The 12,754-nt window shown below is 44.6% G+C and overlaps 1 protein-coding gene across 1 annotated transcript in view; it reads left to right on the top strand.

The window, feature by feature from the left end:
- Positions 1-12,754, top strand: part of TDRKH (tudor and KH domain containing) — an 18,749-nt gene that overhangs the window by 3,690 nt on the left and 2,305 nt on the right. Inside the window, 7 exon segments of the mRNA XM_003804008.3 lie at positions 5,033-5,173; positions 5,877-5,983; positions 6,619-6,808; positions 8,374-8,513; positions 8,614-8,935; positions 11,434-11,594; positions 11,775-11,970. Coding sequence (XP_003804056.1) covers positions 5,050-5,173; positions 5,877-5,983; positions 6,619-6,808; positions 8,374-8,513; positions 8,614-8,935; positions 11,434-11,594; positions 11,775-11,970 — 1,240 coding nt within the window. The 5' untranslated portion in view covers positions 5,033-5,049.

Here is a 12,754-nt window from a genome sequence, read left to right on the forward strand (position 1 = left end):
AAAAAAAAAAAAAAAAAAAGAGCTAGCACTGTTTAACTGAGGGACATTAATAATGAAGACAAGCTTTGTGCTTTAGGGACCATATGAGGAAAATATATGAAGTAACCAAAAGATAAAAGAAGTCACGTCTTTTCTGGACACCCAGAATAAATCAGTGCTTAATGTAGGAAAGTAGTAGTTTGTGGGTTATATATTCAAGAATTATTTAAGCATAACTCAGTGGATAGGGCGCCAGCCACATACACTGGGGCAGGTGGGTTCAAACCCAGTCCAGACCTGCTAAACAGCAATGACAACTATAACAAAAAAATAGCCAGGCATTGTGGCAGGCAACCATAGTCCCAGCTACTTGGGAGGCTGAGGCAAGAGAATCACTTAAGCCAAGAGTTTGAAGTTGCTGTGAGCTGTGACACCACAGTACTCTACCAAGGGCAACATAGTGAAACTCCATCTCAAAAAAAAAAGGCAAAAATCTTTATGAAAGCAGGCCTATTGCCTTTCCTATGGTGTATACAAAGGTGTTTATATGCTACCACCCATTCAGATTGGTGACAGGTTTTATTTGCAGCCTGTCTAAAAAGAGAAGCTGGCCAGCTGCCATGGCTCAGGCCTGTAATCTTAGCACTCTGGGAGGCCGAGGCAGGAGGATTGTTAGAGGATGGTAGTTAGAGACCAGCTTTAGCGAGAGTGAGATTTGGCCTCTACCAAAAAAAGGAGGAAAAATCTTCCAGGTGTGGTAAGCATGCTTATAGTCCCAACTACTCAGAAGGCTGAGGCAGGAGGATTGTTTGAGCCCAGGAGTTTGAGGTGGTTGTGAGCAATGATCATGCCTCTATATTCCAGCCTATGTGACAGACCGAGACCTTGTCTCAAAAAAAAAAAAAAAAAAAAACCTACAACTTGGACTTTACCTAACAAATTCAAGCAGTGGAACCTAATCATTTGTACCCATATAGTAATCTGAAATTTAAAAAAAAGAAAAATGATACAAGCCATGTTTATCCACTGAGTTGGAATAATCCTCATAATTGAAAAGAAACATCCTATATTAAACTGAAGCTCAGCAATCTAAAGGACACAGACATAACAATAAACAGAATGAACAATTACATATGGCATGAACAAACATGCTCACGGAGGTATCATTCACAGAGCAGTGTGATCTAAGGGGAGGCTCAGGCTCAGAGAGGAGATGGCATTAAGGATGAGAATTGAAGAAATAGAATTTTGTCAGGCATCAGACAGACTGAGAGAAGGAAGATGGAAGTGAAACATGTCAGAGTAAGGATACATAAGAAAGAACATCCTGTCCCCCTTGGTAGAGGCAGGGAAGAATGTGAGACTATGAAGATGGGAGGCAGAGATCAGGTTATAAAGAACCTTTCATGCCATTAAGGAGTTTATATATAGGCAACAGAGGGCCACTGATGTAGGAGGGCATATATTCAACAAATTATTATTGAAAAATGTCTATTATTTCTTGCTGGCAAAGCTAGAGGAATATCAGATATCCTTTGACTAGTAGCTACCGTGTGCTAAGCACTGGGTAGGGAAACTGAATGATTTCTGCCTTGCGGGGGGTTTACATTCTAAAGGGCGGACAGTCAAGATGAAAACCTTGCAGGCTGTTATAATGATTTTAACTTTCAATCATAGTGATGTGGGAAGCTACTGGGAAGTATGAGCAGGTGAGTAATTGTGTTGAGAATCAACTGAATGGACAATGGCAAATCCAGGGTCATAATTAGAATTAGGTAAAAGATAATGTGTTTTAGAGCAGGGTCATAGCAATGCAGAGGTAAAAGGTGGTCAGACACTGCATAATCGGAAGATAGAGTGAATAAGATTTGCTGATAGGCTGGAGAGGATGCAGTTTGAGAGAGGATTACTAAGGACTAGAAGAATGGAGCTGCCGCTTACTGAGATGGCAAAGATGACAGGAAGGAGGTGGGTCAGGAGCTCTGTCTGTGCCTGTTTGTCTATTAGACATCAAACAGAGATACCGTGTAGGCAGTGGAACATACAAACCTGGAGTCCAGGACAAAGGCCCTAAATCAGTGGTTCTCCACCTTCCTAATGCCGCGGTGCTTTAATACAGTTCCTGTGGGTCTCGACCCACAGGTTGAGAACCGATGCCCTAAATTGATCTATTAATTTGGAAGTTATCAGCATATAATTGGGACTTAAAGCCAGGCTGTGAACGAGACTTGATGGAATTACCAAGGAAGCGAAATGGAATAGAAAATGACAAAGGACAGATCCCTAGGGCACTAGAGTGTTTAAGAGGTTAGAAAAACCGGCTCAGTGCCTAGAGCTCAGAGGCTAAGGTGCCGGCCACATACACCAGAGATGACAGGTTTGAACCCAGCCCAGGGCCTGCTAAACAACAATGACAAATGCAACAAAAAAAAATAGCCATTGCAGGCATTGTGGCAGGCGCCTATAGTCCCAGCTTCTAGCGAGCCTAAGGCAAAAGAGTTGCTTAAGCCCAAGAGTTTGAGGTTGCTGTGAGCTGTGATGCTACAGCACTCTACCGAGGGTGACATAAGACTCTATCTCAAAAACAAAAAAAAAGTTAGAAAAACAAAAAGAACCTGCAACTAAGAATGAGGTTATTGCCAGAGAGGAGGAAAACCAGGAGGGTGTGCCTGGAGGGAAGCCAAAGAAACAAAGTGTTTCAGAGTGAAGGGAATCACCAGCTGTGCCAAACACTCTGTGCTCTCTGGTAAGATGAGAACTGAGAGTGGTCTTCAGGGTTAGCAGTTGGTTATGGGTGACCTTGAGAGTAGATAGAATGGACTCAAGAAGAGAAATTAAGGACAGAAGCAGAGAGTCTCTTGATTTTTTCCTGTAAAAGAAAGGAAAGAAGTCTCAGTGCCTGTGGCTCAAGTGGCTAAGACACCAGCCACATACACCCAAGGTGGCGGGTTCGAATCCAACCCCAGCCCCCCAAAAAAAAAAGAACGCCGAAAACAAAAAAATAGCCAGGCGTTGTGGCAGGTGCCTGTGGTCCCAGCTACTTGGGAGGCAGAGGCAGGAGACTCGCTTGAGCCCAGGAGTTGGAGGTTGCTGTGAGCTGTGATGCCATAGCACTCCACCTAGGGGGATAGCTTGAGGCTCTGTCTCAAAAAAAAAAGAGAAAGAAGTGGGAAATAATTTTTTTTTTTTTGAAACACAGCCTCAAGCTGTCACCCTGGGTAGAGTGCTGTGGCATCACAGCTCACAGCAACCTCCAAATCCTGGGCTCAAGCGAGTCTCCTGCCTCAGCCTCCCAAGTAGCTGGGACCACAGGCACCCGCCACAACGCCTGGCTATTTTTTGGTTGCAGCTGTCATTGTTGTTTGGTGGGCTCGGGCTGGATTCAAACCCGCCACCTTAGGTGTATGTGGCTGGTGCCTTAGCCGCTTGAGCCATAGGCGCCAAGCCAGAAGTAGGAAATAATTGAAGGAGCAAATAGGATAGAGAAAGGTTTTTCTTTAAGAAGGGGAGGGGGTGTGGGGCTTGGTGCCTGTGGCTCAGTAGCTTAGGGCACCAGCCACATACACCGGAGCTGGCAGGTTCGAATCCAGCCCAGGCCTGCCAAATAACAATGACAACTATAACCAAAAAATAGCCAGGCGTTGTGGTGGGCACCTGTAGTCCCAGCTATTTGGGAGGCTGAGGCAAGAGAATCACTTAAACCCAAGAGTTGGAGGTTGCTATGAGCTGTGACTCCACAGCACTCTACCCAGGGTGACATAGTGAGACTCTCAAAACAAAAAAAAAAAAAAGGAGGAGGAGTTTTTGCCTGCTAATGGCAAGATCCAGTAGGGAGGAAAACATTAACAGAACAGAAGGAAAGAGCCCTGGTGGTGCAGCACTTTATGAAAGACTGAACACATTGCTGACCAGTCATGAGTTACCCAGGGACATGGGTAGTTTCTGCATAAAGTTGCTAATCAGCAATGTGTTAACATAGCAGCTACTCCCTGATTCATTTCTTCCAGTCTCAGTTCCCAGTTGTCCGAAATTCAGCCTGTTTTATTTTTTCTCCCCAACTTGTCTTTTAGTTGCTTATAATATAAAATCACTTAGTGTCTCTAGTATCTTAATACATTGTTGTTAAGAAACGTTAAGATTTGCTTGGTAGCAAAGTGAAGGCACAGTGTCAGTGAAAATAATGGCAAAAAAAGCCTGTGAGGCCATGAGAGTGGTCTGCAGGAGATTTGATGAGTTTCTGAATCAGACTGGGGGCTGTGTTGTTGGCATTGTTAACACAGGCAGTAATTTAAGCTGCAGGTGTAGATGAAATTGCCCAGAGAGAACAGAGTGGCACTAACAACAGGTAAGAGGACACAGGAAGACAAGCCCAAAATTCAGAAGCACCCTCCAGGGAAACAGGAAAAAAACAAGAAAAAGTGGGCAAGATACCAAGGGAAGTTTTGTGGAGGGAGAGTCTGCCTTCCTGCTGCCACAGAGGCAAGGTGAGGTGAGGCTTTGGCATGCCCTCCAGGTGACTGTCTGAGAAATTACAGTTTGGTGAAGGAGCAGGGCAGAGCCCCATTTCACTGTTGGTTGAGGAGTAAATAGAAACCTAACGTAAAGGCAGTAAATGAAGATTGTACTTCCAAGAAAGGTAAGCAGCAAGGCCTTTACTAGGCTTAGAACAGCATTCCTTGAAGACAACAGCTTCTGGAAAGGCTTGGAAGCATAGAAGGATTTAGATAAGGAATCTTAAATAATTTGATATGAAATCTAACTTTTTTTAAGTATTTGACTCATTCAGTGTTTTTTTCTTTTGTTTTTTAAAACTGAGCAATGTGTAGTTCTCTTTGAGGGAAACAATGAAGTAAGCTTCTGTTTAGTTGTATCTATGTATGTACCTTAGTCACCTTTTAAAAACACCCTGAAGCCTTTCACGTGAGATTTTGAAATTGCCGAAGTTCTAGAAAGGGAGACAATACTAGTCTTTTCAATAACGTGTTCCCATGCTTCTCTCCTAGTCAACAGGTGTTGGATGAAAGCTTTCTTTTCCTCGGTTTGCTTGTTTCAGAATGTAAGTCAGCGGAAATGTCCACTGAACAAAATTCTTGGACACGCCTGTTCACGGCTCAGAAAATAGCCCTGGGCCTGGGCATCCCAGCCAGTGCTGCAGTCGCCTACATCCTGTACCGCAGGTACAGGGAGAGCAGAGGTACGGCTATGCGCGCAGAGATGCTCAGGCCATGCTCCTGCCTTTTTAAATGAGGACGAAAACTTCCCTTGCCGGGCAAAGTATTATTGGGGTGAATTGGCTGTCTGTGAAGAATCTTTCAGTGAAATTATTTGGTTTCTTTTTTCCCATGTTCTTTCTATGAAGCTAGTCTATAAAACTACTACAACTCCATTCATCTGTCCCTTTCAGCAATATCAGTGTGGCAATGGGATTTTTAAAAATTTCTATACATATACATATACATATATATATGTTCCTTCTCACTAATTAGTTGTTAGAAGCTAATTTCTTCAAAGTCTGAACCTAGAGAGAGGACTTGTGTACATGTCAGGAGAGGTTCTGAGCCTAATGGATACCTGGGGCAACTTTTGACCTTCATTCTTCTCCAGTAGTCCTGTCTTGGAAAAGTAGTTTGCCCAAAACCCAGCTCCTCTTCTTTGGAGAGTCTACTTTTCCTATTTTAGCATCTGAAATAGTATTCCAGAGAACATGCCCATCTCTGGTTTGTTGAGAACCTTCTGATTCTTCCCAGGAAGCTGCTTCTCTTTATTACCACGGTTGAGGTCCTCAGTTTGTATTTTGGATCAGGGTCTGTTTGACAGGCAGATCTAGGGAAGGGCTGGTAGTATCTGAGTGGGTGGGTGTTGTCTGAGTTCAATCTGATGAGCCATGATCTGTGCAGAAGAGCGGCTGACGTTCGTTGGGGAGGATGACATTGAAATAGAGATGCGAGTTCCCCAGGAAGCTGTGAAGTTCATCATTGGCCAGCAAGGAGCCAATATTAAACAGGTGAGTGTATGATCAGGGAACAGGCTTTCCCAAGATTGAGTCTGTTTATTGATCTCTTGTTTTCTTCCTCTGACCTCATATCACAAAACACACCCATGTTGTGTATATTTTGAAAAGAACAAGTACAGGAACTTTTTAGGTAACTTTGATATTTTCTTTCTAGAGAAGAGTACTTCTGCCTAGAGAATGGGTGACTTAGCTTGAAATAGGGGTTTCTGGTTGGATGATTGTCAGACTGAAATAGCTTGAACTATTCTTTTCTACTGTAGAAGTAATGAATTCATTAATTGACAGTAAATATTGCTGCTTGTTCTTACTATCATCCATTGTTGAAATGTCAAGAAAGCAAAATATGATTCTCAAGTCTAAATAAAATTGGGGGTGGGGGAAGCATTCTAAAACCAAAGAAAAAAGAGTTTAGAATTTACTGCTATTTGGGGTTACTTTTGCTACAAATCTCCTTCTCTAAGTATAAGTAATTAAGGACTGATTATAGTGTCTTGATTAGCTAATCAAGCTGATGTCTTTGGCCAACTCTTTCTACTTCCAGGGTTTGCTTCAGAGTGTCCTTAGCTGGGCCCAAGTGGGAACACTTCCAGAACATATTGGAACATGTCATGTCCTTTTCTCTGCAGCTGCGGAAACAGACAGGTGCTCGTATTGATGTGGACACAGAGAATGTAGGCGATGAGCGAGTGCTGCTTATCAGTGGTTTTCCTGTTCAGGTGTGCAAGGCCAAAGCTGCGATCCATCAGATCCTGATAGAGAACACCCCAGTGTCTGAGCAGCTCTCAGTTCCCCAGAGATCTGTGGGCAGAATCATAGGTACCACTGGATGGCTTTCTCTGTGTCCTTTATTCTTTACTTTTGCCTTTCTTTCACAATTTTCCAAGGGTTCTTCTGGCCTATTCTCCTTTTACCTTGCTGAAGACAAAAAAGACAGGGACATTGAGACAAAAAGGTTTACTTTTTTTTTTTTCTTTGAGACAATCTTTCTTTGTCACCCTTGGTAGAGTGTTGTGGCATAGCTCACAGCAATCTCAAATTCTTGGGCACAAGCAACCCTCTTGCCTTAGCCTCTCAAGTAGCTGGGATTACAGACACCTGTCCCACCACCCGGCTATTTTTTAGAGACGAGGTCTCGCTCTTGCTCAGGCTGGTCTCAAATTCATGAGGTCAGGCAATCCACCTGCCTCTGCCTCCAAAGTGCTGGGATCACAGGCATGAGCCACCATGCCCAGCCCTAGTTTTACTTTTTTAAGAGAATTGTTGGTGGCTCGGCACCTGTGGCTCAAGTGGCTAAGGTGCCAGCCACATACACGTAAGGTGGCGGGTTCGAATCCAGCCTGGGCCCACCACACAACAATGATGGCTGCAACCAAAAAATAGCCAGGAATTGTGGTGGGCACCTGTGGTCCCAGCTACTTGGGAGGCTGAGGCAGGAGACTGGCTTGAGCCCAGGCGTTGGAGGTTACTGTGAGCTGTGATGCCTTGGCACTCTATCCAGGGGGACAACTTGAGGCTCTGTCTCAAAAAAAAAAAAAAAAAAAAGGTTAGTAAAGTAAAACCCATTACCTCAAGAAGATTTATGATCTGAACCTTTGGCTCCAGAAGGGTTCTGGTAAATGTATTTGCCTTGTAATTTTTAAAGGGAAGCTAGGGTTCCTTATGTTATCCAAAATCTTTTAAAATGGGGCTCTAGGCTCAGCGCCTATAGCTCAACCGGCTAAGGCGCCAGCCACATACACCTAAGGTGGCGGGTTTGAATCCCCAGCCCAGACCCGCCAAACAACAATGACGGCTGCAACCAAAAAATAGGCGGGCGTTGTGGCGGGCGCCTGTGGTCCCAGCTACTTGGGAGGCGGAGGCAGGAGACTCGCTTGAGCCCAGGAGTTGGAGGTTGCTGTGAGCTGTGATGCCATGGCACTCTACCCAGGGGGACAGCTTAAGGCTCTGTCTCAAAAAAAATAAAATAAAATGGGGCTCTAGACAGTAACTATTATGCTTTCCCCCAGATCATCCCTTCAGGCTGCTGTTAGAGGCAGTGAAACATCCTGTTGTTGGTCCAGTATTCTGACACGCCTTGCAGCATATCCTGTTATAAGCTGGGATGTAAAGTGTGATTTTGCTAAGTGGTCGAAAAAAATGAAAATGACATGAAGCTAATCTAGCCTGAGAATGGAGTTTAAAATGGATAAAGCAAAGATTCCCATGTTCTCCTTCCTACAGTAATTGCAGCAGCTTCCTGCTTTGAATTCAACATCTTACATTTTGTTCAACTTGGAAATGAGAATGTCTGTCTTCTCCTCATATACACAAAATAACGATTTCTCTAGTAGTGAAGGTTGGCCAGCAGGAAAGGATGGGTTTTTATGTATTGTTCAATGTAGGAAGAGGCGGTGAGACGATTCGTTCTATCTGTAAGGCCTCTGGAGCCAAAATTACCTGTGACAAAGAATCAGAGGGGACATTACTACTATCAAGACGTATAAAAATCTCAGGAACACAGAAGGAAGTGGCAGCAGCCAAGGCAAGTAGACAGACTGATAGGCCAGAATCAGACTTGAAAAGGAGAAGAGCCTTTTCCTCCATCCTGGGTCACAATATTATCCTTTCTCTTGTCTTTATAGCATTTGATACTGGAGAAAGTTTCAGAAGATGAAGAACTTCGGAAGAGAATTGCACATTCTGCAGAAACCAGAGTTCCACGCAAGCAACCAATCAGTGTGAGAAGAGAGGAACTCACAGAGCCGGACAGAGCTGGAGAGCCAGCAATAGGGAAAAACATGAGTTCTAGCATGGGGCAGCCTGCTCCCCGGGCAGTTACTCCCCACAAAGGAGGCGGTGACATGGCTGCTGTGGGGCCAAAGGAAAGCTCCTGGGAGAAACCTAATGATGACAGCATTCAGAAGTCTGGCGCCCAGGCCATTCCGGAGATGTCTGTGTACGAAAGTATGTAACAAAGGGGGAAACTGGTAGCCAACATGGAAGGTAGAAATACTGGTTTAAATAACCCAAAATTGGCTCGGCGCCTGTGGCTCAAGCAGCTAAGGCTCCAGCCACATACACCTAAGGTGGCGGGTTCGAATCCCCAGCCCGGACCCGCCAAACAATGATGGCTGCAACCAAAAAATGACCAGGCGTTGTGGCGGGCACCCGTAGTCCCAGCTACTTGGGAGGCTGAGGCAGGAGACTCGCTTGAGCCCAGGAGTTGGAGGTTGCTGTGAGCATGATGCCATGGCACTCTACCCAGGGGGGATAGCTTGAGGCTCCGTCTCAAAAAACAAAACAAAACAAAAAAACCCAAAATTAGCAATAAAAAAATATCATTTCTGTTTTTGTGACTACATTTATGAGTTTGTCATCGCAGATATGCCTTTCTGATAATATGTTACTTGGATTAATGCTAAAATATTTTTCTGAATATAAATCAATTTTTTTTTTTTTTTTTTTTTTTTATACAGAGCCTCAAGCTGTCCCCCTGGGTAGAGTGCCGTGGCATTACAGCTCACAGCAACCTCCAACTCCTGGGCTCAAGCGAGTCTCCTGCCTCCGCCTCCCAAGTTGCTGGGACCACAGGCGCCTGCCACAACGCCCGGCTATTTTTTGGTTGCAGCCGTCATTGTTGTTTGGCGGGTCCGGGCTGGGGATTCGAACCCGCCACCTTAGGTGTACGTGGCTGGCGCCCTAGCCGGTTGAGCTATAGGCGCCGAGCCTAAATCAATTATTGATAAAAGAAAATGAGAGAAATACACTGACACAGGGAACTAGTCTGTGAGTAAATACATCAAATAATAGAAATTACATAATACTCTGTCTCTAAACCTACTTTAAAAAAAAATTTCAGGTTAGGCTCAGCACCTGTGGCTTAAGCAGCTAAAGCACCAGCCACATACATCTGAGCTGGTGGGTTCAAATCCAGCCCAGGCCCCCCAAACAACAATGACAGTTGCAAGCAAAAAATAGCCGGATGTTGTGGTAGGCGCCTGTAGTCCCAGCTACTTGGGAGGCAGAGGCAGGAAGAATCACTTGAGCCCAGAAGTTGGAGGTTGCTGTGAGCTGTGATGCAATGGCACTTTACCCAGGGTGACAGCTTGAGACTCTCGTCTCAAAAAATAAATAATAAAAATAAAAATTTCAGGTTAATGTGAGGGTATAAATACTAAGTTACAATGTTTATGTTTGTTAGGTAGAGTCCCTCTTATATTGTGTCCAGCCACTAGATGCGCCATATACAGTTACATTGTGCCCATTAAGTGAGAGCACATCAAGCCCCTCCCTCAAACCCCCTCCCACTGACTTGAATTGAGTTTTTCTCTTATGTGGGCATGAATTAAATCCTCCCCTGGCTTCATATTAGTATTGAGAACACTGAATACTTTTACATTCTTGTGATACTTTACTAAGAAGAATATGCTTCAACTCCACCCAGGTTAATACAAAAAATGTAAAGTCTCCATCTTTTTATGGCTGAACAGTATTTCATGGTGTACATATACCACAGCTTGTTAATCCATTCCTGGGTTGGTGGGCATTTAGGTTGTTTCCACATCTTGGCAATTGTAAATTCAGCTGTGATAAACAATCTAGTGCAAATGTCCTTATGATAAAATGATTTTGGGGAGTTGGGCATGGTGGCTTACACCTATAATCCTAGCACTCTGGGAGGCTGAGGTGGGTAGATTGCCTGAGCTCATGGGTTTGAGACCAGCCTGAGCCAGACTGAGACCTAGTCTCTAAAAATAGCCGGACACTGTGGTGGGTGCCTGTAGTCCCAGCTACTCGGGAGGCTGAGGCAAGAGAATCACTTAAGCCCAAGAGTTTGAAGTTGCTGTAAGCTGTGACACCAGGGCAATCTACCAAGAGTGACAAAGTGAAATTCTGTCTCAAAACTTCTGGGTAGATGCCTAGTAATGGAATTGTGGGATCAAATGAGAGGTCTAGACCTACTTTTTAAACAAGTAAAATTTTCAGATATTTTTTTTTGCCTATCTCATTACTGTTTTGAAAATCATCATTGTTCAAGAAGAATGAAAAGGCTGTGAGCTTTCTTTCCTATACGTAGGTATTGGCATAGGAAGAGAGGGCCAGGCTCCAGGCTTGCACAGTCCATGGTAGAATGGGGTCTGGGACAACCCATGTCTTTTGCTATCCACATACTTTTTTACTAATCCATGCTACAGCTAGCTATGGAGGACTCGCCATCATTATGATTGATGACTGATTTGAATACATGACATATGACTCAGCAAGTAAACTGTTGTTACATGGGGGATACAGAAGATAGCTTAGTGTGGTTCTTTAGGATGTTGTAGTATGATTCATCCAGTTGTCCTTTCAGCCATTTTAAAATGGTGACAGCCATTCAGTATTTATACCTCTTGCTCCCCTAATGCAGCCTCTATTTCAACCAGAGGTAGTTCTGATCCCATCCCTATACCTGTGTTCAGTCCCCAGTCCTGACTTCAGTTTCCATGCCGATGAGTACCTAGAAGTCTATGTCTCTGCATCTGAACACCCTAACCACTTCTGGATCCAGATAATTGGCTCCCGCAGCCTGCAGTTGGATAAGCTTGTCAATGAGATGACCCAGCACTATGAAAATAGCCTGGTGAGTTGCCACAGGGACAGAGCTGGGATATAATGAGAAGAGGTCACATCTTCTTCATTATAGTACTTGGTCTTTCCCTTTTCCTGCGGGGCATCTACTCGTTCGTTTGTCTCCTGCCATTCCCTGCTTATTAGCCTACTGCCTTGTAATTCTGTTCCTTCCTGACTTGCCCATGTTTAGCCTGAAGATTTGACTGTGCAAATAGGAGACATTGTAGCAGCACCTTTACTTACAAATGGTTCCTGGTATCGAGCCCAGATCCTTGGCACCTTGGAAAATGGGAACTATGACCTCTACTATGTTGACTTTGGAGATAATGGAGATTGTCCACTGAAAGACCTCAGGGCACTCAGGTCAGTGCAGAGGCCAGAATGGAGTCAGCTAGAATCTCGCCTGTTGACGAGTCCTGGCCATAGAGTTGTGAGCTGTTGGAATTCATCACCAGGGGATTTGGAAGGCAACCTATTTATGGACAGCTGGGTTGGGTGGTTCTGTCTGAAAGTAAGCGATATCAGAAGCCCCAAAAGGGTCAGGTGTGGTGGCTCACACCTGCAATCCCAGCCTTCTAGGAGGCCAAGATGGGTGGATCCCTTGAGCGCAGGAGTTTGAGACTAGCCTAAATAAGAGCAGGACCCATCTCTAATGAAAGTAGAAAAATTAGGGTGGCAGCTGTGGCTTAGTGAGTAGGGTGCCGGCCCCATATACCAAGGGTGGCAGGTTCAAACCCAGCCCCGGCTGAACTGCAACAAAAAAGCCTGGCGTTGTGGCAGGCACCTGGAATCTAAGCTACTTTGGTAGGCTAAGGCAAAAGAATTGCCTAAACCCAAGAACTGGAGGTTGCTGTAAGCTGTGACTCCATGGTACTCTACCAAGGGTGCAAAGTGAGACACTGTCTCTTAAAAAAAAAAAAAAAAAGAAAGAAAGTAGAAAAAGCCAGTTTTGTGGCAGGCACCTGTCATCTCAGTTACTCAGGAGGCTAAGGTAAGAGGCTTGAGCCTAAGAGTTTGGGGTTGCTGTGAGCTAGGCTGAGGCCATGGCACTCTATCCAGAGTTTTTTGAAACTCTGTCTCAAAAAAAAGGCTCAGCACCCATAGCTAAGTGGTTGTTAGAGTGCCAGCCACATACACCAGGGCTGGCAGGTTGAAACCCAGCCCAGGTCT

Source organism: Otolemur garnettii, unplaced genomic scaffold (genome assembly GCF_000181295.1).
Source record: "Otolemur garnettii isolate 467f Iridium unplaced genomic scaffold, OtoGar3 scaffold00174, whole genome shotgun sequence".
NCBI classification, from domain to species: domain Eukaryota; kingdom Metazoa; phylum Chordata; class Mammalia; order Primates; family Galagidae; genus Otolemur; species Otolemur garnettii.